General features: G+C 43.4%; 9 protein-coding genes across 9 annotated transcripts; 7 read left to right on the top strand and 2 right to left on the bottom strand.

Annotated features, from left to right (window-relative positions):
- Positions 1-22: 22 nt before the first annotated feature.
- BCIN_06g00800 (hypothetical protein) lies at positions 23-1732 on the top strand. The gene is made up of 6 exons (XM_001560164.2): positions 23-311; positions 421-472; positions 556-1068; positions 1153-1224; positions 1284-1415; positions 1524-1732. The coding sequence occupies exons 1-6, from the start codon at positions 134-136 to the stop codon at positions 1630-1632; spliced, it is 1056 nt and encodes a 351-aa protein (XP_001560214.1). The 5' UTR covers positions 23-133; the 3' UTR covers positions 1633-1732.
- A 601-nt stretch (positions 1733-2333) lies between these two features.
- Bcprs1 lies at positions 2334-4270 on the bottom strand. The gene is made up of 3 exons (XM_024693312.1): positions 4117-4270; positions 3917-4064; positions 2334-3858 (listed from the first exon to the last, which is right to left on the bottom strand). The coding sequence occupies exons 1-3, from the start codon at positions 4225-4227 to the stop codon at positions 2543-2545; spliced, it is 1575 nt and encodes a 524-aa protein (XP_024549098.1). The 5' UTR covers positions 4228-4270; the 3' UTR covers positions 2334-2542.
- A 130-nt stretch (positions 4271-4400) lies between these two features.
- On the top strand, positions 4401-6622 carry BCIN_06g00780 (hypothetical protein). Its single transcript, XM_024693311.1, has 2 exons — positions 4401-4778; positions 4830-6622. Exons 1-2 carry the CDS (start codon positions 4549-4551, stop codon positions 6439-6441), a joined length of 1842 nt encoding a protein of 613 aa, XP_024549097.1. The 5' UTR covers positions 4401-4548; the 3' UTR covers positions 6442-6622.
- A 692-nt stretch (positions 6623-7314) lies between these two features.
- BCIN_06g00770 (hypothetical protein) lies at positions 7315-9546 on the top strand. The gene is made up of 4 exons (XM_001560161.2): positions 7315-7728; positions 7794-8118; positions 8187-9158; positions 9288-9546. The coding sequence occupies exons 1-4, from the start codon at positions 7519-7521 to the stop codon at positions 9398-9400; spliced, it is 1620 nt and encodes a 539-aa protein (XP_001560211.1). The 5' UTR covers positions 7315-7518; the 3' UTR covers positions 9401-9546.
- Positions 9547-10786: 1240 nt separating this feature from the next.
- On the top strand, positions 10787-11314 carry BCIN_06g00760 (hypothetical protein). The gene is made up of 2 exons (XM_024693310.1): positions 10787-10939; positions 10993-11314. Exons 1-2 carry the CDS (start codon positions 10881-10883, stop codon positions 11246-11248), a joined length of 315 nt encoding a protein of 104 aa, XP_024549096.1. The 5' UTR covers positions 10787-10880; the 3' UTR covers positions 11249-11314.
- Positions 11315-14186: 2872 nt separating this feature from the next.
- On the top strand, positions 14187-15266 carry BCIN_06g00750 (hypothetical protein). Its single transcript, XM_001560159.2, has 5 exons — positions 14187-14284; positions 14349-14566; positions 14617-14746; positions 14806-15025; positions 15081-15266. Exons 1-5 carry the CDS (start codon positions 14236-14238, stop codon positions 15172-15174), a joined length of 711 nt encoding a protein of 236 aa, XP_001560209.1. The 5' UTR covers positions 14187-14235; the 3' UTR covers positions 15175-15266.
- Positions 15267-15314: 48 nt separating this feature from the next.
- Positions 15315-16999, bottom strand: Bcdao5. Its single transcript, XM_024693309.1, has 3 exons — positions 15946-16999; positions 15663-15894; positions 15315-15612 (listed from the first exon to the last, which is right to left on the bottom strand). The coding sequence occupies exons 1-3, from the start codon at positions 16763-16765 to the stop codon at positions 15363-15365; spliced, it is 1302 nt and encodes a 433-aa protein (XP_024549095.1). The 5' UTR covers positions 16766-16999; the 3' UTR covers positions 15315-15362.
- Positions 17000-17108: 109 nt separating this feature from the next.
- Bcenp1 lies at positions 17109-18888 on the top strand. Its single transcript, XM_024693308.1, has 2 exons — positions 17109-17856; positions 17906-18888. The coding sequence occupies exons 1-2, from the start codon at positions 17243-17245 to the stop codon at positions 18774-18776; spliced, it is 1485 nt and encodes a 494-aa protein (XP_024549094.1). The 5' UTR covers positions 17109-17242; the 3' UTR covers positions 18777-18888.
- A 110-nt stretch (positions 18889-18998) lies between these two features.
- Positions 18999-20477, top strand: BCIN_06g00720 (hypothetical protein). The gene is made up of 3 exons (XM_024693307.1): positions 18999-19765; positions 19844-20143; positions 20211-20477. The coding sequence occupies exons 1-3, from the start codon at positions 19137-19139 to the stop codon at positions 20341-20343; spliced, it is 1062 nt and encodes a 353-aa protein (XP_024549093.1). The 5' UTR covers positions 18999-19136; the 3' UTR covers positions 20344-20477.
- Position 20478: the final 1 nt, after the last annotated feature.

The following is a 20478-nucleotide window of genomic DNA, read 5'->3' as shown; positions in this document are numbered from 1 at the left end:
ACCTATCAAGTCTTACTCATCCGTGTGCCTGCCTACTCATATCTGAGCCTCTTTCCTGTGAGCCATCCAGCAACAAGTTTCCTCCGGTGTATTTTGAACACCTATTGATATCCAAAGGATAACAAACAACAAAATGGCCGACAAGATTTCAGATGAAGAACTCCAGGAGATCTACGCGTTCGCGTTGGACTTGGGGAGGAGGGCAGGCAAAATATTGATGGAGGGCGTAGAGAAGAGATGTCAGGGGGATGAGGGGGGGAAGGAGGAGGAAAAAATGAATGCGGTGGACATTGTTACACAGACTGATTTGGGTATGTCTTGAAGTCTTTGCCGCTGGGTAACGAGGGGGGTGAACACGCCCATCTGGTGCGTCAGGATGGTGAGATTGAAAGAGATATGCTAATCACGTGGAATGACTAGATGTTGAAGCATTTGTTAAGCATGAGATATTAAGTCGATACCCTTCACATAAGTAAATCTTTCCTCTCTTATTCGTTTCCTTATACTTTCCCCGTGTCCCTTTCCAAAATGGATCTTCACTTACCAAAAATCCAGATTCATCGGAGAAGAAACCTATTCCTCCGGCTCTTCCAAACAATACCTCGTTGATGCCGCGCCTACCTGGATTGTGGACCCTCTCGATGGAACAGTTAATTACACCCATCTATTCCCTATGTTCTGCATCTCCATTGCCTTTTGTATCAACGGCATCCCCATTATCGGAGTCATCTACGCCCCTGTGCTCGATGTTTCTTATTCCGCTTTAGCCGGACACGGCGCGTGGGAAAACGATCATGTGGGAGCTAGTGAAGAGATTTCATCAGGGGGTTCCAATTCCGGCGCTGGAAGTTTGAAGAGAAAGAGAAAGTTGCCGTATGTAAAGGGGAAGCCTCTGGGAAAAGAGGCGCCAAAGGGTTGTACGTTTAGTTGTGAGTGGGGAAAGGATAGGAGGGACTTTGAGGGAGGAAATCTGAGAAAGAAGATTAACAGTTTTGTGAATCTGGCTACTGAGATCGGGGGCAGAGGTGGAAAAGGAGGAATGGTTCACGGAGTGAGGAGTTTGGGGAGGTGAGTGACTTTTTCCCCCAGTTTTCTTTCTTTCTTGGTATAGAGGATTAAAAAATAGAATACTAATACCGGTGCGATGTTTAGTGCAACGATGGATTTGGCATACACAGCAACCGGAGCTTTCGACATTTGGTGGGAGGGAGGTTGTTGGGAATGGTTCGTTCATCCATTCAATTTATTTCTCTACCTTCTACACCAACTAACACACACTCCAGGGACGTAGCAGCAGGCATTTGTATTCTCCGCGAAGCCGGCGGTTTAATAACCACCGCGAATCCTCCTGCCAATCCCGAAACCGATCCTATCCAAGAAGTGAAATTGGGTAGTCGATTGTACTTAGCTATTAGGTATGTTCACTCTCTCAGTAACCCCCCAAGAAATCCATCTCCATCCACCTCGTATTTCACCAATTTAGTAGAAAGAGCTTTAATACTAATAATCCTTTCCCCATCTAGACCAGCAGGCGATACACCCACCGAAACAGGAAGACAACAACAAGAGCGTGTAGTGAGAGAAGTATGGAAGAGAGTGGAGGCATTGGATTACTCTCGTCCTGGAGCTTAGTGGAAGGGTAGTACTGCATGTACAGAATTCAGATGAGACATGACACTGCACAATGTTGTAAATAAGCAACTATATACTGTAGAACGTAGTTAGATGTATATGTATGTTCACTGATCATCTAACTTCGATGCTCTCTTAACAGTGATGTGTGTGACAATTGGGACATATCAATATTTTTATTACATTTCTCATAAATCCTCAAGTATGTCTATCTACTAAATCCATACTACCACCCCAATTCTATCTGATCCCCAACGCAATATCTATTGCACACAAATAGCCATATGTTCGAAAATTTCTCAGCCCTTTGTCGATCGTATTTCAATAAAGCACCTTCAATTATCGTCTCTCCATACCAGTTACAAAAGCAACTATAGATATATCAAGGTTGTGTTTAATCTACCAACGCTCCGTTAAGGACATCTTTCTAGAGGAAAGGTATGCCCCTGCGACCACTATAGATCGCATCGCTGGGTATTGTATCTATCAAGAGATAGAGGGAATGAGGAAAACGATAATGCAAAAGATATAGGGAAACTCGGGTAAGAGTTGGAAACATTCCCGTGTAGATTAATCATCAACACTTCAGAATGAACGCGAGAAAAGAAAATTGGGATGAAGGAACAGTAAAAAAAGAGATATACTTAGGATAACAATATCAAAATGTATCACTGCACCTGAAGGACTCAAGGACGAGACGATGGAGAACACCCGGTTCTATAGATTTGCGCCGCCGTTAATTCTCTTTCCAAGAAAATGCAATTCCGTCCCGTTTGCTAATTAGCAATTTACTCAGTCATAATCCTTTCCGTCTTTCCGCTACCGTACGCCACGCTATGGGTATTAATTTTCGAATATAGCAAATTGCAGATTGATTTTGATATTAATCATATGATCGTAAACCAGAAATCTAATCGCTAGAATGTGTAAAAAGAGCAGAAATAGATTCTCCATAATGATTCCTTCTGATGGCCTCGGAGAGCAGCTTCGATAAATCTAAAATTTGCAACTTCTTTGCATCTTTTGCTTTTTCTGGTGGGATAGGGAATGAGTTTGTAACGACAATATTGTTGATACAGTCACAGTTTTGGAGTTCTTCAAGGGCATTTCCTCCAAAGAGGCCGTGCGTAGCAATACAGTAGACCTTTTTGGCACCACCACGTTTGACGACTGTTTCAGCTGCAGCAATCCAGCTGCCAGCCTTATCAATCATATCATCAACGATGAAGACGGTACGGTTTCGAACATCCCCTACTAATGTAATCATCTGTTCGAGACCCGGGTCTTTAAATCCTTCTTCCTCCTCATCTGATGCATCACCAGCAGCGTCTGCTGTTCCACCAAGTGCGTGTGGCTCAGGATTAAAGATTGAAGATGCCATAGAAATTGACATGGGATCATCTTCAGGACGTTCGAGAATCAATGAAGATGACATCGCAGATTGTGTAGGTGAAGGGTAGTCATCTGAAACGATGTGACCTTGAACTAATCGACCATGGGTGACCTCTCGAGCACGCTCATCAGTATATTGTGCTTCTATCGCTTCATCGACAGGTGTAGATCTTGGTGCGGGGGTTGTGTGTGCTCGTATCAAAGGCGATGATGCTCCAACAGAATTTCGATGCCCAGATCTGATAGCCGATGGCGCATTGTGCAGACGTTGTGGTGGAGAGGGATGGCTATCTTGACGGGCTCTTGTCTGATGCGAGACTGAATCGCCGTCCAGTAACACTGAAGAGGTAAGGTCTGCTTCTCCGTCATGTTTAGGCTGATCTGCTGTCTCTTCTTCCGCTGCGCCAACATGTAGCTTGTTGATATCTGCATGCAAATCTTCGCCTGTAGAGTTTTCAATTTGATTCATGATCATACTCATTGACATATTTGCGGGGGTTCGTCTTCTGTCGGTCGTGACCATTCCGAAATTGAGCTTCAGAGCATCTGCTAGAGATGTTACTCTCTTGGTGCCGCCAGCATTCTTCGAAACGCAAACGGCTTCATTCCACTCCTGCACATTGCGCCGAATCCAACGCGCAATCAATGGTTCCGCGTGGAGATTATCGACAGGACATTTGAAGAAGCCTTGCATTTGTGAAGCGTGGAGATCGACGGTAATGACATGATTGATCCCTGCAACATGTAGGAGATTTGCGAGCATACGAGCAGTGATAGCTCCTCGGTGTGACTTCTTCTTCGATTGTCTACTATACGGGAAGTATGGCAGAACAGCTGTAGAAGTTAGCAGATGAGTCTTGCGACGATACCAGATAGGATTCGGCGCACGAACCTGTGATTTTGTTTGCAGATCCTCCTTTGCAAGCAGATATCATGATCAAAAGCTCCATGATACTATCGTTTATCTTAGAACTGCCCGATTGAACGACGAACACATCCTTCTCTCGAATGCTCGTCATGATCTTGACGCTTGTCTCCCCCTAGGATTTATTAGCCAAATAGCTTGCTTCTCTGGGAGGTGAGAAACAGTACATTTGCGAACTGCGTAAGCTCGACTGGGGCCGAAGCCATTCCCAAGTTCGTACATATTTGATCTGTAAGCTTTGGGCATGAGCTGCCGGCGAAGATGAGTGTATTGCGCATCTTGATTGATGTATTTTTTGGTTGGAGATGCTTTTTCAATGTCGAGAAGAAAAGAAAAAGTTTTGGCGAGAGATCCAGGATATGTAGTGGGGTTGATTGCACTAGCGGGGGTTTGGGCTGAAATTTGGGGAATCAGTCAATCAATGAAATCAATGAAATCAATGAAATCAAATGTTCATCCCTTCACCAAAATTTATTATTCCTTCACTCAAGCCTCACTCGCAACAGGACTCACTTCACTCATTACAAACATCTGGAGTCAGATCTATCAGTCGATTAGTACAACCAAACAGCACAAGCATTGTTGTCGCCGTTGAAGCAATGGGAATCCCACATCTAACAACATTCTTACGCCCTTATGCAACGCTTGATTCGTTGAAGGGCAAAGATATTGTGATTGACGGCCCAGGTTTGGCATATCATATCTATCACATATGTTTAGGTACGAAAAAGTCTGCGGGAAACTACTTTGAGGCAAACCCGTCGTATAAAGAGCTTGGGGAGACCGTGTTGGCATGGCTGGACGGCCTCGAAAGGAGTGGTGCTGCGGTGTGAGTTCAACAGGATTATACGCCTGTGTTCGTTGTGTTGACGTGTATCAGGAAAAGGATATACTTTGATGGACGCCTACCCCCAGCCAAATTAGATGTTCGTTACCAAAGGCTGAACCGAAACACACAGCAACTGGAGAAATATCACAAGGAGTATGCGTCTGGCTTGAGATACCGACTATCATCAACAAACCGAACTACATCTACATCATTTCCTTTCGCCTTTTCTCCCCAGCGTCCCAACTTTACAAAGCTTCCAGCATCATCCTTTCTCGTACCTGCCATAATCGAGGCTCTACAGAATTCTAGCAAATACAAACATCTTGTCGCGATTGTTCCTGGGGAAGCGGATACATATTGTGCCAGCTATGTTAGCCGATATGGTGGAACCATTCTCACTGGCGATTCTGATCTGCTCGTCCATGAAATAGGCACCGACAGTTCCGTAAGCTTCTTTCAAGATGTTGAAGTTTCATCCACGGCCGATTCATGGACGTTACAGTCCCAAATATTCCATGCTGGATCCATCATCAAGCGATTAGGCCTTCCACCTTCATATGGTATTCGTGCTCTTGCTTTTGAAATTTTCATGGATTGCCATGGTAGCTTTTCGAAGTTGCTGAAGCAAGCCATTGCGTTAACCGCCATAAATCAGCACCAAAACATGTATCAAGACTTTGTGAAAGAGTATTTGCCAGTGGATATTGATGTAGTCACTCTCGGTTCGGAGCTGCTGAAACCTTCTGTAGTAAAGGCTGCTCTGCAAGTCCTCGATCCTCGTATTTGTGAGTATGTTCTTCAGTTTCCTTATTTCATGAAATGTCTTGGTCTTTTCCATTCTTCAAGCGGCTCCAAGGATGGTGCAAATAACATCAACGTCTTTCTTCCATTTCTCATTGATTCCCCATCTCGAACCAATGCTTGGGAGATGTCCACATCTATCCGACAACTGGCATATGGTTGCATCAATTTACTACTTCCAGTCGAAGAGAGGACGACCTCCGTTTTTGAGAATAAACGACAAGCCAATGCTTCTCGCGGGAGAGAGTGGGAAATTCCAAGTGCCTCAGACATTTCAGAGGCTTGCATTGAAGTTATAAACTTCCTGCACGAGACACGGTCCAAGCACAAGGGGCAATCCGTTGCTGATCACTGGACCTCGATCTCATTCGCACAAGATGCCGAGTGGTCGGAGTCAATAGACAAAGTAAGCCTGGGTAAAAAAGTTTTGGCTGGACTCCAAATCTCAGACCCAGATGACACTATCCGTAAGACGAGTGACTGGGATTGGGATATGATACATGTCATGGCCCAGATTCAAGGATCTCATTACTCTTTCAGAATCTTGAAGCAGATGATAACCTTTTTGACTCTTATTGGTGGCCGTAACTCGGTTCCTCTACCACTGCTGCAACTAAATGATATGCTTCAAAACCTGCCATGTCTCAGTGATCTCAATGGGCTCGAAAAAATGGACTCCATCTTAAGGACTATGAAAGAAACGATTCTCGGAGATTCGAGTCAAAAGATTGGAATATCTACTGCCACTTCTGCGGAAGTTTCTAAGCAAAAGAAGAAACGGAAGCGGGACAACTCGAATAAGACTGGTACAGCAAACAAAAAACCAACAAATCCATTTGATGTATTGGGTACTGATTGGTGAATGATTATTTGACAGCTTCCACTAGAAGGATGACACTGGGTATCAAATCGAATTAGCTGCTTTGATGATTGTATGATTATCCACAAAATCTTTTTCATGTGTTGTAGACAGACCCTTTATCTTGCAATTCATGGCAATGAGCATGTGGGCTCTACATCTGGTTCAAGAATAAAAAAGTACAGATCACTACTTATTATGAGAAAGCCCCTAGCCACCCGTGGATCAAAATGATTGGATAGAATCGACTTCTGTTTTGGCACTTGATGAACCAACAACCTTTCAAGTCTTCCTAGCAGAAGTTTAGCAGCTCGGTGGTCTCACTGTCATGGTTGCAGATGAAGACATTTTGGACTCTGGTTTAAAATATTGAGTCATGGGAGAGATGAAAGGAGGGAGAGAAGAGATTGGACTGAAGGAGTGTAGAGATCGAGGGCAAATAACACTAGGCTGTGAGTATTCAATTCAATAACAGATCCCTTGTGAGCCTTTGTAGATCTAGCAGGATCTGTGCAATGCAATAGTAGCAGACAAGAACAGTGTCTATTCTATTTCATATTTATTATTGCTCATAACCAATTCACCAATTCACCAATTCAGAAGTCGGGTCTGTGATGGGTGGAATATCTCACAGCAATGGAGAGTTTCTCCTGTTGATGGGAGTGAATGCAGTAAATCTCTTGTTCATAACCGGTTTGTATATATATATATGTGTGTATATCTATAGCCAAGTTGATACTAGCATGAAGTATAGTAATCTGTACACTTTCTACGTTGTATTCATATCCATATTCATATTCATAAAACACCTCCGATTATTTACGTTCATTTTACTTCTTTGCACATTCACTCTTTTCCTTGTAGGCCGCAAGAGCAGGTTTATTTTATCACGGGATAGGAAAGAGAGATTAATAACAAAGTGAATATTATGTCCAGTTCGGACCACCCTTACCCCATTACTTTACTTCCAAGTCCCGACCTCCAACAACAATCATTTTCTCAACATCCTTTATTGTTTATTTATTCTCTTCCACAATTAAACTCGACTTCCAACCTCCATTTCTGGTAACAGCAGCAATCATGGATACAATCATGAAAGACACAAACGATGCTAATAAACAACGCGATCATCACACGAATGTCTTCAAAGATGCTGCAGCTGCTGCAAAAACTGCTATCGTCTTTACAGACATCGTAGAGATTTCTTCAGATGATGGATCTTCTGAAGACTCTGTTAACGGTGATAATGATCAGGAGAATGTTGGCAAGCAACTCATCAACAATGCAAAGGTTGGTGTTGTTTGACCAGTGTCTTTTCAATAGCAGGGTGCTTTTTATTAATCATAACATTACAGCAAACTGATGGGACGCAAACTGCTAAGACAGGCAACATCAAACCAGTTGAAGGGATTGTGGACAAACGTTTAGGAAAATCCTACCCAAGAGTTCAAGGGGGGAAGATCTCAAAAACAACCAAGGATCTATTAACTGCACAAAAGGTTGTTCCCTGTCGCGCAGACTCGTCTGTTGATCCAGCTAGACCAGATCAACTTCATGTGCCAAAACCTCAATGCAAGGACGCTAAATCAGGTCGAGGCCAAATACCTGAATACCCGAGACCTAATGTATCGAGAGGATTCAAAGGAGTCGTGTATACTCCAAGGGCCTTGAACTCGAAGGGTAAGATTCATCTGCCCCCAGACTCGGAATTTCTTTGCGTTGAGCTAATCTGAATGATATTATTCTAGTATTGCCAAAATACAAAGATAGTCCTCATGGCTATTACTCCCAGCGAGAGTCAAACCTCCCTTATTTGCCCTTCATACTTCAAATAACAATACTTCGATCTTTGCAAACCGCATTAGAGTCTATGTGCTATCGATTTGCACAAAAGTGGCTTCCTAAGATAATAGATGAGAACATATGGGAGTGTCCCGAAAATGTAGAGTTAAACCTATGGTGGGGTGTAATCTGCCAGTGTCAGATACCAGTTGAAGCCATTGCTCAGGAAGCACGTTATTCTCTCAATACCCTTTTCATACGAGTGACGGGGATACGCCATCTTGCAGTACATAGACTCACACAGGTCGCAATCAGTAGTATCAAGTCAATGATTGGAGATGCTCTGGCAATTGCACACATATTCCGTGACGATATTTTCGTTCCGAAGTTTAATCTCTGGCAAGAGAAGCTCGATTATTGTTTGGAGGTTTATCGGAAGGCATCCGGTAAGCCAATCATAGTCCGTAGACTCGATGCTATCAAGACTCTGAAAGAGGACAATGCCGTTGATCAGGATAAGCTCCAAAAAGAGATTTTTGCGCTAAAAGCCGAACTTCTGAAAAAAGAACAGAAAATGGAGCAGTTACGCAAAGAGTATAGCGCTCACCTGAGAAGTGAAACCGACACTATAGAACTTGCTCGCATTGGCGGTAAGCTCAACGATCAGGAAATTAAACAGCTTGGAGATTTCAAATGCCTTGAAGAATGCTTTACGCTGAATTTTGACAGAAATGCACCTAATCCTGAGCCAGCGGAAGACTTCTCAGGCGAGCTTATTGCATTGTCAAGAGTCGGTCAAATCGAATTTCGCAACCGTTACCTCCCGCCCAGACCGAGTAACGGTGGTGGCCCTTTAACGAACGGGAGTTATAGGCTTGATAACAATGCTGGGCTCATGAGTGGAAATATCAAGGTAGATACAAATGGGCCAATGAACGGTCAGTCTAGTATCCATAATCCCACTTTCTCTCACGGAACTGGCATCGATGGCCTCCCATAGAGACCTGAACCTATTGCTAGAAATGCTTGGGTTGCTCCGATGAACATAGCTAATACCCCTAGTTTAGGCCAGAGAACTGCGAGTGGTCCAGTCTCCACATCGCATATCGGACAGCCAATCTCTGCTACTGCGGTTATTGTTGATCTTACGGAAGAAGATGATGATGCCATGGTTGAGTAGTGTTCGTTTTTGGTGTATATTTTGTTGCGGGGGTTTAATAATGATTCATATGATGGTAATAATGGAGAGAGCGCTGTGACTTTAGGTTATTAACGTCAAGTTGAGATTAATTTATGTAGCAATGTTGGACTCTGAATAAGAACACAGAAATTGCGATTTTACTCTACATTGTAACAGCATCTGGGTGCAAAAGTGGAAAAATCTTTTAGCCATGTGAGACGGATCTTGGGATGAGTGCTGAGGATGCCATGATTGATACTTGATGTAGCTATTCTAGTCTATACGTGCGGTCCTTGGAGTCCAGTTCCTCGCTTATCTCATCCTCAGACCTCACGGTGATTACAGAGGCAAGAGCATTTCGAAGCTTTATCACCGTAGGACGTTCATCTCGAGGAGATAGACGCCCCCCCCCCCCGATCCTTGATTGGTCCACAAAAATCGATCCTTACTAGTGAGCAATTGAAAATATCAATGATAGAGAACGATTTATCGACGAAGATTCTGAATATTGAGATAACGCCTCGCCGACTAATTTAAAAAAGCTTCTTCATTATCACATGGTTCCAAACCTGACCGTTGTGATACGAGTGAATGCACACGTGAGTGTGCTGGCGCGGTAGCGCAAGGGCGTATTGCATGTAGCTCTCGTAGCTCTAAACCTAGAAAAGATAGAAAAAAAACAAAATGCATTAAACCATACCGTTTATGAAGACGTCATAATCACCACCAAGGTCATGCCAATACTTACAAAGCCTTCGAATGAGATCTTTGTATTCCTCTTGCATTCCAGACAGAGGTTCTTGGATTCAGCAACAAAACCATGGCCGATTCATCAAACTGGAGAGTTCGTGCTCCAGCAAATACAAGCTCTGAAGCTAGACCAACAAATTGGTCAAGCCGAAAACCTAGAGATGATCACCGTCAAAGGCAAACCTATCATGCCTCTAGTAGAATGAAGCCGGGACGAGGATGTGAAAGTCCACAGACCAGAACGACAAAATGAAGAGTCCCTTGAGACTTTTGGGGCTATTGCAAAAGGTCGTCGTGTCTATTTGGGGAATTTGCTTTATACCACTACACCAGATAGTATTAATGAATTTCTTACTAGTAACGGTGTAGCTTCTGTTACAAATGTTCATATATCTATTGTTCTTTCACGGGTCGTTGCCCAGGATATTTGCTTTATTGACTTTGCAGAAAAGGAGGTAGCAGATAAGGCTATGCAATATTTGGTCCCCCGGTTGAATGTCGTCCTTGTCGACCAAAAGGGAACGTGAGACGTGGTGGTCCAGATCAAGGGAAAGATAGCGAGAATACCAATTCTGGCTGTAACCGCTGGGGTAACTGGGGTTCGAGGACTGAAGAATCGTAACCCGATAAACTCTCGGGATAAAGCGGATCGAATGATGCGTTGAGAAATTTCCAGGTTTCAAAGGCTAGAGAAGAAGGCAGACGGTTGTTTGTCGGTGGGTTGCCGAGAATGCTGGATCAGACGGAGAATGAATTGGAGATTCGTTCTATTTTCGAGAGGTTCAAGATGTAAGTTCATCTTGAATATCTGGATTTTTGTTACATGTGCTGATATCCTCTAGCGATGGAGTGAGTAAGAGGGTGTGCCCTCGGGACAATAATCTGGATAATAGACGAAACTTTTGCTTCGTTGATTTTGTCAGTCGTGAGGAGGCTGGAGAGGCTGTGCGAGCGGTCGATGGCGTAGATTACAGAGATGCTCTGTTGAAAGTCTCGATGTCAATTTCGAAATCTCAAAGAGATAGAACTAGTGATAGGGGAATGGGAATGGGAATGGGAATTGGAATGGGATCAGAGAGGAACTCGCGATGGGGATAGGAAATTTGTGATGATGGTTATTTAGATTTATAGCTGCTGGTCCCGAGTCAATCAATCATCGGTTTACGTTGTGTGACTATAAATGCATCAGGTGTCCTCTGATCATAAGATTTTATCATGCGATGTTAGCTAGAATCGATAGTTTAAATAACAATAAACAAGTTACATGAATTCATGAGATAGATTAGCCAATATGGATAGTAGAACTCTCAAAGTCTGTCGATCCACATTTTGGTAGACACTATAAGGTTAAAGGGCTGGCTGAATGAACATTCCCACACCGAACCTTGACTAAAATATTTCTCAACCATCTTCTTGAGCGAGTAAGCGAAGGAGAGAAAAGTGGCAAATATCTACATAGAAATAGATCTACTTGAAAGGTTCGAATATCTTCTACTGCTTTCCTTTCGCTCGGCTCTCTTGAACTTTCAATCCTTGACTTGGCAGAGAGGAACGAGTGTTAAGCACCACACGACACGATTCTTCGAGCCTGTGAATCTGCGTAAGCTCAGGTGGCCAGCATTGGTATTTTGAGGTCTTCGCTAGTGGTGGAGAGAGAGATTTTATGATGGTATTTATTCATACTGTATCATGATACTAGATACTAGGAGAGAGCATTATACCAGTATCTTCTAAGATGCTCATTCTAGATTAACAAATCTTAGCACAATATCGCGCGGACAAAAAGATGAAAGGAAAAGGGGATTTGAAATTAGAAATCATTGGGTTGATGCATGGGATTGATTGTTGGTGTGTTGGGAGAAGCGATAAGATATATCATGATAGAGAGAAGTGAGGATATCTAGTTTATAAATATTAAGCTCGTTGACTAGATTGTTGCATGAGAAGGGCTGGAAGAAAGCGCGTAGGATGTGAGGGGATAGACTGGCGGTGTTGAAGCATGAAGAGGCGAAATTTGAGGCGAAGCTTTGATGTGAAATCGTGAGGGAGTAGTGTGTGAGATATAGGGAGTCCTACATACGTGAAGGTAGGTGACTTATGAATCAATATTGAAGGAAACAACGGGAGGAGAAGAGTCTTGATACACGAGATCTCAGTATGAATTTATGAGTCAAAATCATCATATATGTAATATTACCTCCTTCCTCTTGAGTAAATGTTACTGAGCAATCAGTCATAGCTTACATAGCATCTAGGATTCCAGAAATTGCGTAGATTTCCGTAATACTCCCACTCCCACTCCCAGCTTGACCGCCAGTATCCCTCCATTTCTAGACCTCTACTGACTGTAGCAATTTGGAAATTTCGTGACAAGACTCATGCTAGTTCAGATCGCACTTCATGCTAATTTCCGATGATTGTCACAGTATTTCCTAACGATCTATATGAATACGAGGTGACAAGACGATCACATTCTCTCTCCACAATCGAAAGGCCCAGGGTAAAACTTTAGCATCGAAGCAGGAGTAGGGAATCGCTCAGTCTTTAGTGTCTGGGTATGGAAATGTGACAAGCGTGGGAATGATAATGAAGATGTAGTTAACGAGAAGATCTAAACCAATCCCTGATCTGGGTTTTAGCTTTTTTGAAGATCAATATTATATTTGGTATTATGCTGCTGAAAGCTGCTTGTGTGACATGGAAAAGGCAAGATCTTAGACACTGCAAGTACTTATTTGCATCACGCTACTTCCACAACGCGCAATCAATGAACTGTAAGTTTAGTCCTTGAGTAAGAACAGATCTTTCTGTAATGACTATCAAAAATAGAGCATCACTTCAAGCGTTCCATATGCAATTTGCTCACAACCATCATCTCGAAACAATATGCGTACACGGCCAGAGAGTGTTCTTTGAGACATCAAAAATCATCTCCAACTAGCCGTCGATGACACGAACGCATGAATAAAACTATCCACCTCCAGATAATTTCGCAATAAAAATCCACCCCATGCAAAACGGATTCACAACCCAATGACATCTATTCTATCCGCTTACCAAGAACTCCCTAATGATTTCCCAATTCTTGCACAAGATACCACACACAACAACATACCACAAAGTTTCATCATCCCGTGATCTGGGCATCGCTGCACCTCGATTAATAACCGGCTCTTCATTTCACTAGACCTGCTTACCGTACTTAAGTAATTCGTTTAAGGTTCTTACCAAATGATGTCAAATCTCGCCAAGCCATAACATACATGGTAAATTAACAACGATTGATCGTTGTCAATTGCTGACATCTCTCTTGACTTTCGTTACTCATCAAGAATTATGGAGCAGCACCACCAAGCTATACCCCCATTTGATCCAATCAGCTCACACTTTGATATGGCCCAAAGTTCAACCATTCCCAAAACAGAAAAAAATCCCGTACTAGTACATTTGTAAAAGAATCGTAATTGATCGCGTTTTACTCCACACTCAGTGTAGATGGAGAGCATCTGCTTAAACATTAAGAAGCCATTGCATTAAGCTTGATTGTTTTCTGCGCTGAGTAAAGACTTTGCATGAAAGCTCTCCACACGATTCATACCCACGGACCAGGTGCCCGGAGGGAAAATATCTCGTTTTGAAGCGAGCTTCTTCATACTATCGGATGAAATCCATAGGTAAGTTGCAGTGGTATTTGGTTTTGGGCGTTGATGGTGGTCGTCTAGTTTTGGTGTGACGGTGGGTTTGTTGTCGGTTCTCGGGCTGGCCGTTAGGTAAACTTGTGGAAATCGTAGAGACTACTAGAAATTTTAAATTGTGACGGAAGTTGAATCATCTAGATGCACAGCTGGGGGCCCGGTATTCTGATTACTTCCTTGTGAGTGATGAGGTAGGGGGATCTAGATCGGTGAGACATACTGAGATGTTGAGGTACTGTTGTCGCTTCGAGGACTTTTTGATAGCCAAGAGGTTTAGTATAAGAAGAAGAGGAATTCCAACCATTTCAATTATCATCCTCATCACTCATCTCATCATCATCGACTCACTTCAATACTTCAAAGTCCAATTTAGATCTTCCCATCAACACCATGAAGTTCTCTACCTCCATGATCTTGGCCTCTGCCATCGCCGTTGAAGGTACATAAATCGACTGCTATTTTCAAACTTTGCAACCGGAACCAGAATACTAACATCCCATCAGGTTTCACCTTCGATCGCCTCAACAAGAGCGACGCCGCACTTCTTGTCATTGATCACCAAATTGGACTTTCCGAGCTCGTGAGAGATTATGATCCAACTGTCTTCAGACAATCACTTCTCGGTCATGCAGCTCTTGGAAACCTCTTCGATCTTCCAACCATCTTGACCACTTCTGCTGAGCAAGGGCCAAACAGCAATCTCCCAGAGGAGATCATTGCCGTAAATACCTATGAGCTTCTATGATTCCGAATTAATGCTAACGATAACAGATGCACCCAACTGCCCCTTACATCAAGCGCCAAGGAGAGGTTAATGCGTGGGACAATGCTGAGTTCCGTGCCGCTGTTGAAGCCACTGGCAAGAAACAATTGATCATCGGTGGAATTGTCACCGAAGTTTGTCAGTTTGTCCTTCACTCGAATTATACTTCGGAGTCCTATTCTAATGCAAGTTAACAGGTACTTCTTTCCTCGCTCTCTCACTCATTGAGGCAGGCTATGATGTCTGGGCCAATACCGAGGCAAGTGGTACTTTCAGTGATAAATTGGCTTCTGATGCCAACCGACGTATGGAGCAAGCTGGTGTTCATCTCATGGGATTGTTTGGAGTTACCATGGATTTGATGAGAGATTGGAGAAACACACCTGGTGCTGCAGAGGTTCTCCCATACCTTGACAAGTAAGTTAACCAACTACCATTTCCAATGAAGAAGGCGACGCTAATATTTGTATAGATACTTGGTTCCATACTCCTTAGTTGCCCGTGCTCATGGCTATGCTATCGGAAACGGTACCATCCAGCCAGGAGAAGCCCAAATCCTCCTCTAGATGATTTCTCAAAGAAACCAAAAGTCAAAGCTGGATGTTTCCTGCCGTTCAGACAAAAGTACTCTCCTAATGTATATTTCCTTGTTCGCACAAAGACAATTGCAATTGGGCACTTGAACTTCACTAGCACTGCGATAGATTGTTAGATCTCCTAGTTTTACACCTAGTCATTAATAAAAAGCGTACTTTCAAGTCATCAAATCCCTAAGTTCTCGTCTGGGAACAAACTTATTATGTACACTTCCCTTATGATCACGATCCCATGCCCAGCGCTTGAGAAGGTTAAAATCCAATTTGTTGTCAAGCATTTGCACAACATATTCTCCGATTATCGGTAGAAATTTCCACCCATGAAAAGAACCGCCTGTAGCAATGTGCAAATTCTGACATCGCGGGTGTGCCGAGATTATAAAATCTTGGTCAGGGGTAATTCCATCCCTAATCACGGTATTAGATTTGAGAACAGAAAAAACCCTTGATCAACCTACCAGCACATGCGAAAAGAGTCGAATTTCAGATCTTCGGCCAATTCACTATAGATCCCTTTCACTACTCGGTAACACTCGTCCTGAAGCCTTTTGGGAACGTCATGTTGCGCTTGATCAGCTTCATCAGGCGGGGCTGATATCATATGCCCTGAGCATTTATGGAGCGTTGTATTTTTGAGAGTGACATCCAGATAGAATTTAAGAATTCCATCAGTAGGAGGAAGTACTGCACCTATTTGAGGTTTAATATAATTGTTTGACCGTCACTGAAACCGCAACTTACCTAAGACATTCCCGACTGCATGATCGAATACTGGGGTGTTTTTGATCCTATCGTACACAGTCTCACTCAAATTGACATGACCAGACACGATTGCAGCTGCAGTAATTCGATCTTCGGCCAGGATATGATGCATTTGCGGTGCGGAATCTGCGAGCAACTTTGCTGTACCTGCTCCAGTTGACAATATGATCTTGTCTGCACGAAAGGACCTACCATCCTTCGTCATTACGCCAAGACATTGCCCATCCTCTGTCAAGATAAGGTTTTCCACGTCTCCCTTAACAAACTTCACACCATTCGCCATTGCCATCTCAGTCACCTTGCGAACTGCTTTTGTAGCCTCAGCCCATCCACTACCTTCATTGATGAAGACTTCTTTCACACCTCTCCAATCCGTCCCTTCAAATAACCCACCATACAAACTTTTCATTTCATCCGGCTCAACAATCCTAGCTTGGTGATTTGAAACTCCCAATTCCTCATAATTATCAATGATTCTTCGTCCAAGACCAGTATCATCAACGATAACAAAGCCAGACTCATGATAGTATGGCTTATACAATGGATCATTCTTCCACATTTCACGGGCTTTGAGCGCTAACTCACAATAGAATATATCTTCATAATCGGCACGGACAATTTTGTTGTAATCATGAGAAGCACCAAGCGAACATGGGAAGGAGGACGCGCGATCCAAAAGGGTTATTGAGGAGTTGGGATGTGTACGTGAGAGATGATAAGCAGTCGATGTACCAAAGACTCCTGAGCCCACTATAAGATAGGAGGCACCGATAGAGATTTGAGAGGTGTGAGAGGTCATCGTGAGCGTTCTGATATGAAGTATATGTAAGTTGTCAACGGTGGCATTGAGCAGCAATATCAGCAGCGATGCAAGCAGCGGTAGTCATTCCCAAAGGACAAGATTATAATATATCTTGACAAATACCTAAGTAGTGGTGTGAGCAGTGATATAAGTGATATATTGAGAAATATATCACTTATATATCACGAATGGTTCGTTGGAATAATGGGATGAACTGGAGTATTGCTCCCCTTCACTTCGCCAACATAGTAAATGGGATGATGCTGATTAATGATTGATATTGATCGATGATATCAGGCATCAACGACTTTTCTCTAAGGCACTCACAACCACAAATTTTGGCGGGGAAAATCCTTATCTTAGCTCCGGCAACCTCCGCTAATATTTTTGAACATTTTCATTTTTATCAATTGATTTCGTCGAAAGAAATTCCGCCTGTCACCAAAATTTCACAAAATCTCTCCAAAACACAAAATGCCTAAAGCAATGAGTCCAAAAGAACTCGCAAGAAATGGAAGGAGGCATAATCCTCTGGAGGCAGATTTGACTGCCAGTGGTCCCCTCAAAACCAAATCCGGAAAGAGAAAATCTAGAAATGAGGACGAGGAAGAAAAGTTCGTGGATTCGAAGTCCTCGCGGAGGATTTTAAAGATAGGTCAAGAACTTGCCGATGAAGACGAAGCCGAAACTCAAGCAGCAAAACCGAATGCGGCATTCAATTTCGATTCGAGATTTGAGAATGAGGACGAGGAAGATGAGCCAGAATTTGGAGATGAGGATGGGGAAGAATGGGGAGATGATGATGAGGTTCCAGAACTAGTCGAATTGGCGCCAGAAGACCGCGATACGTTTGGAAAATTCTTCCCAGAGAAAGGCGAGGATGATCTAGACCAAAAGTTAAAGGAAGTTGGTTGGGGAGGGGAAAATGACGAGAATCAAGAGGAACAAGGCACAGATCTGACCGCATTAATTCTAGAGAGAATCGCTCAGTTTGAGGCAAAACAATCGGGACAACCTGGAGTTGGACCTGCTGGACCCGAAGATGATGGATTCTTCGTTCATCCTAAGGTTTTGGAAGTTTATACAAAGTGAGGACTACCTTGGCCATTCTCTCCCCAATGACTAACAAGAATGTAGAATTGGTTTGATATTATCGCGATACAAGTCAGGAAAATTACCGAAACCATTCAAGATTCTACCTACAGTACCAAATTGGGAGCAAATTCTCGAAATTACCAGACCGGACAAGTGGACACCAAATGCTTGTTACGAAGCAACAAGAATATTCGTTTCAAGGACACCAATAATCGCACAAAGATTCGTGGAAATGGTCTTACTCGAAAAGGTTCGAGAGGATATTTTCGAAACCAACCACTTGAATGTCCATCTTTTCAAAGCCTTGAAGAAGGCACTCTACAAGCCAGCCGCCTTTTTCAAGGGATTCCTTTTCCCATTGATCGGAAGTGGTACCTGTACACTACGTGAAGCAAGAATCATATCAGGCGTCCTTGTGCGAGTTTCGATCCCAGTCCTACATTCCGCCGCTGCCATCAAAGGACTTTGCGATATTGCAGCTCAAGAATCATCAGCCGGAACCGAAGGTGGTGGAGCCACAAACATTTTTATCAAGGCTTTACTTGACAAGAAATATGCACTTCCATACCAAGTCATCGATGCGTTGGTTTTCCATTTCCTACGATTTAGAAGTGTCGACCCAGCTGGTGTTCGACCCGAAGATATTGGATCCGGAATGGAAGGTATAACCAGTTCCAAAGATGCGAAACTGCCAGTCATTTGGCACCAATGTCTTCTGGCATTTGCACAAAGATATAGAAATGATATTACAGAAGATCAGAGAGAGTCGCTATTAGATTTGATCAACGTAAAGGGACACTCACAGATTGGTCCTGAGGTCAGAAGGGAGTTGCTCGCAGGACGTGGTCGTGGTGTAGTTATCGAAGAAGCAGGACCAGCTGTTGATGGTGATGATACAATGATGATAGATTAATTTGTTAAGGGATCAAAAAAGGAATAAAAAGGACAATACCCATTACCAATGAACTATGACCAATTCTCTTTCTAGGATAACAAACCTGCGCTCTGCCTTTAAGTACCGAATAGTGAAAGAGAAGCCGCCTCGTCTGACAATAGCTTTAGCAGGCAACCAAAAAAGTGCACAGCCACAACTAATCAGCTGGATATCTTCAAAATCACGTAAAGCCGCAAGACAGCATCGATATCCAAAACATTTTTTGAGCTTTTAAATGTTTAGCTAGATAACTATTAGCACACGCATAGCAAATGCCATTGCAATTGCTTGATAGTGTGTTCATATCTAGTTTAGACACCATCAAACACAGGCCCCACAATGTCTCAAGAAAAATCAGCTCCATCAACCTCTCACTACACTCCCGGAGCATTCGAACCCCCCAATCCTACATCCGAAGCTGGTCCCTCATCCCTCCGCCAAAATCATCTCGATACATTATCCGACTCCAATCCCCACGATCACAATGACGACTCCACTCCACCCGCCTATTCCGCCGCCCTATCTCCTCCCGCACCCCTCCACTCTAACCCTCAGCTCCGCTCCCCAGGCCTCCCAAATCTGCCCTATAACCTGTATCTCCCTCCTTCATTCACCCTCTCAAGTGACAAATCAACCATCACTTCTTCCTCGGCGCATCTCTCTAATCCTGGGACTCTCCTTCCCCTGATCACTTCCTTGTGCACTATTCCTCCTAAACCCATGTTGAGAATAGTGGGTCAGCGAATGCATGCCCCGGGTCCAGATTTTGACATTAGGATCAATTTGATGGGTTTGATTGTTGGGGAAGGAGAGCGAAAAATGAACTACATGAAACTTCTTGGGAAAGGCGAAACGGGATGGAGGGGAGGTATGAGAGAGGCGGCGGAGCCTGATTTTGGGGGGAAGGGGGAGAAGGGGTTGGAAGGATGGGTTAGAGCATTTTGTGGAGATGAAGCGGGTGTCAAGGAGTATGTTTCCTCATAGCTATCATTATTGCACCTCTCGTTTGCGCGAGAGTAACCAACTGACATTCATTACCTACCTAGATTCATACTAACCCGTCAAATTCCCAATCTCTCAACTACACATCTCCAAGGTCTTATACTTGCCCTCATAGCACAGATAGGATATCCAGGACACACTACCATCAGCTTTCCAATAACGCATTCGAAAGTTGTGGTAAGACCTCCAGATAGAGTAAACTCATTCTTTAGCAGCGTGGCGAAGGTTTTCATGGGGACGAAGAGATATGAGGTTGTTACTAGTGTGTGGCCGTTTGCGGATGTGGGGAGGGGACTGGAGGGAAGGAGGTGTGCTGTTATGGGTGAGGAAGAGTGGTTCGATGAGTGAGTCTAGTTTTTATTTACTTTTGGGGTGCTGGATTTTGGAAATGCTAATTAACTGTTTTTCTAGGTGGAGGAATGTTATTGGAAGGGCAGTTGTGAAAGGGAAGAAAGGATGGGTAACAGTTGAGGATCGATTGGAGTGGTTAATGGAGGGACAGGGGAGTATTGAGCAATGGCAATGGAATGGGCAAGGGTACTGATGATAGAAAGTTATTCATGTCTGGATCAAGAGTTCGCTTGTGTTTGTAAACGATCACGCTGGACAATGGATGATATTTTATTTGGGAAGGTTACAGCATCGAGACTTCTAAGCTAATAATAATCGCGGCTTCCAA

This window comes from Botrytis cinerea, chromosome 6 (assembly GCF_000143535.2).
Source record: "Botrytis cinerea B05.10 chromosome 6, complete sequence".
Taxonomy (NCBI): Eukaryota; Fungi; Ascomycota; class Leotiomycetes; order Helotiales; family Sclerotiniaceae; genus Botrytis; species Botrytis cinerea.
This window is presented reverse-complemented; position numbering and strand designations above follow the sequence as displayed.

Coding starts and splice junctions, on each gene's coding strand:
- BCIN_06g00770 (XM_001560161.2), top strand. CDS start 7,519: ATGGATACAATCATGAAAGACACAAACGATGCTAATAAACAACGCGAT. Junction 7,729..7,793: donor AACTCATCAACAATGCAAAG/GTTGGTGTTGTT, acceptor ATAACATTACAG/CAAACTGATGGGACGCAAAC. Junction 9,159..9,287: donor TACAAATGGGCCAATGAACG/GTCAGTCTAGTA, acceptor CCCCTAGTTTAG/GCCAGAGAACTGCGAGTGGT.
- BCIN_06g00720 (XM_024693307.1), top strand. CDS start 19,137: ATGTCTCAAGAAAAATCAGCTCCATCAACCTCTCACTACACTCCCGGA. Junction 19,766..19,843: donor GATGAAGCGGGTGTCAAGGA/GTATGTTTCCTC, acceptor TTACCTACCTAG/ATTCATACTAACCCGTCAAA. Junction 20,144..20,210: donor GAGGAAGAGTGGTTCGATGA/GTGAGTCTAGTT, acceptor CTGTTTTTCTAG/GTGGAGGAATGTTATTGGAA.
- BCIN_06g00760 (XM_024693310.1), top strand. CDS start 10,881: ATGCTGGATCAGACGGAGAATGAATTGGAGATTCGTTCTATTTTCGAG. Junction 10,940..10,992: donor ATTTTCGAGAGGTTCAAGAT/GTAAGTTCATCT, acceptor GATATCCTCTAG/CGATGGAGTGAGTAAGAGGG.
- Bcenp1 (XM_024693308.1), top strand. CDS start 17,243: ATGCCTAAAGCAATGAGTCCAAAAGAACTCGCAAGAAATGGAAGGAGG. Junction 17,857..17,905: donor GTTTTGGAAGTTTATACAAA/GTGAGGACTACC, acceptor ACAAGAATGTAG/AATTGGTTTGATATTATCGC.
- BCIN_06g00750 (XM_001560159.2), top strand. CDS start 14,236: ATGAAGTTCTCTACCTCCATGATCTTGGCCTCTGCCATCGCCGTTGAA. Junction 14,567..14,616: donor TCCCAGAGGAGATCATTGCC/GTAAATACCTAT, acceptor TAACGATAACAG/ATGCACCCAACTGCCCCTTA. Junction 15,026..15,080: donor GTTCTCCCATACCTTGACAA/GTAAGTTAACCA, acceptor ATATTTGTATAG/ATACTTGGTTCCATACTCCT.
- Bcdao5 (XM_024693309.1), bottom strand. CDS start 16,765: ATGACCTCTCACACCTCTCAAATCTCTATCGGTGCCTCCTATCTTATA. Junction 15,895..15,945: donor TGCAGTCGGGAATGTCTTAG/GTAAGTTGCGGT, acceptor AACCTCAAATAG/GTGCAGTACTTCCTCCTACT. Junction 15,613..15,662: donor GACTCTTTTCGCATGTGCTG/GTAGGTTGATCA, acceptor TACCGTGATTAG/GGATGGAATTACCCCTGACC.
- BCIN_06g00780 (XM_024693311.1), top strand. CDS start 4,549: ATGGGAATCCCACATCTAACAACATTCTTACGCCCTTATGCAACGCTT. Junction 4,779..4,829: donor GAAAGGAGTGGTGCTGCGGT/GTGAGTTCAACA, acceptor GACGTGTATCAG/GAAAAGGATATACTTTGATG.
- BCIN_06g00800 (XM_001560164.2), top strand. CDS start 134: ATGGCCGACAAGATTTCAGATGAAGAACTCCAGGAGATCTACGCGTTC. Junction 473..555: donor AGTCGATACCCTTCACATAA/GTAAATCTTTCC, acceptor CCAAAAATCCAG/ATTCATCGGAGAAGAAACCT. Junction 1,069..1,152: donor GGAGTGAGGAGTTTGGGGAG/GTGAGTGACTTT, acceptor TGCGATGTTTAG/TGCAACGATGGATTTGGCAT.
- Bcprs1 (XM_024693312.1), bottom strand. CDS start 4,227: ATGCGCAATACACTCATCTTCGCCGGCAGCTCATGCCCAAAGCTTACA. Junction 4,065..4,116: donor AGCTTACGCAGTTCGCAAAT/GTACTGTTTCTC, acceptor AATAAATCCTAG/GGGGAGACAAGCGTCAAGAT. Junction 3,859..3,916: donor ATCTGCAAACAAAATCACAG/GTTCGTGCGCCG, acceptor TAACTTCTACAG/CTGTTCTGCCATACTTCCCG.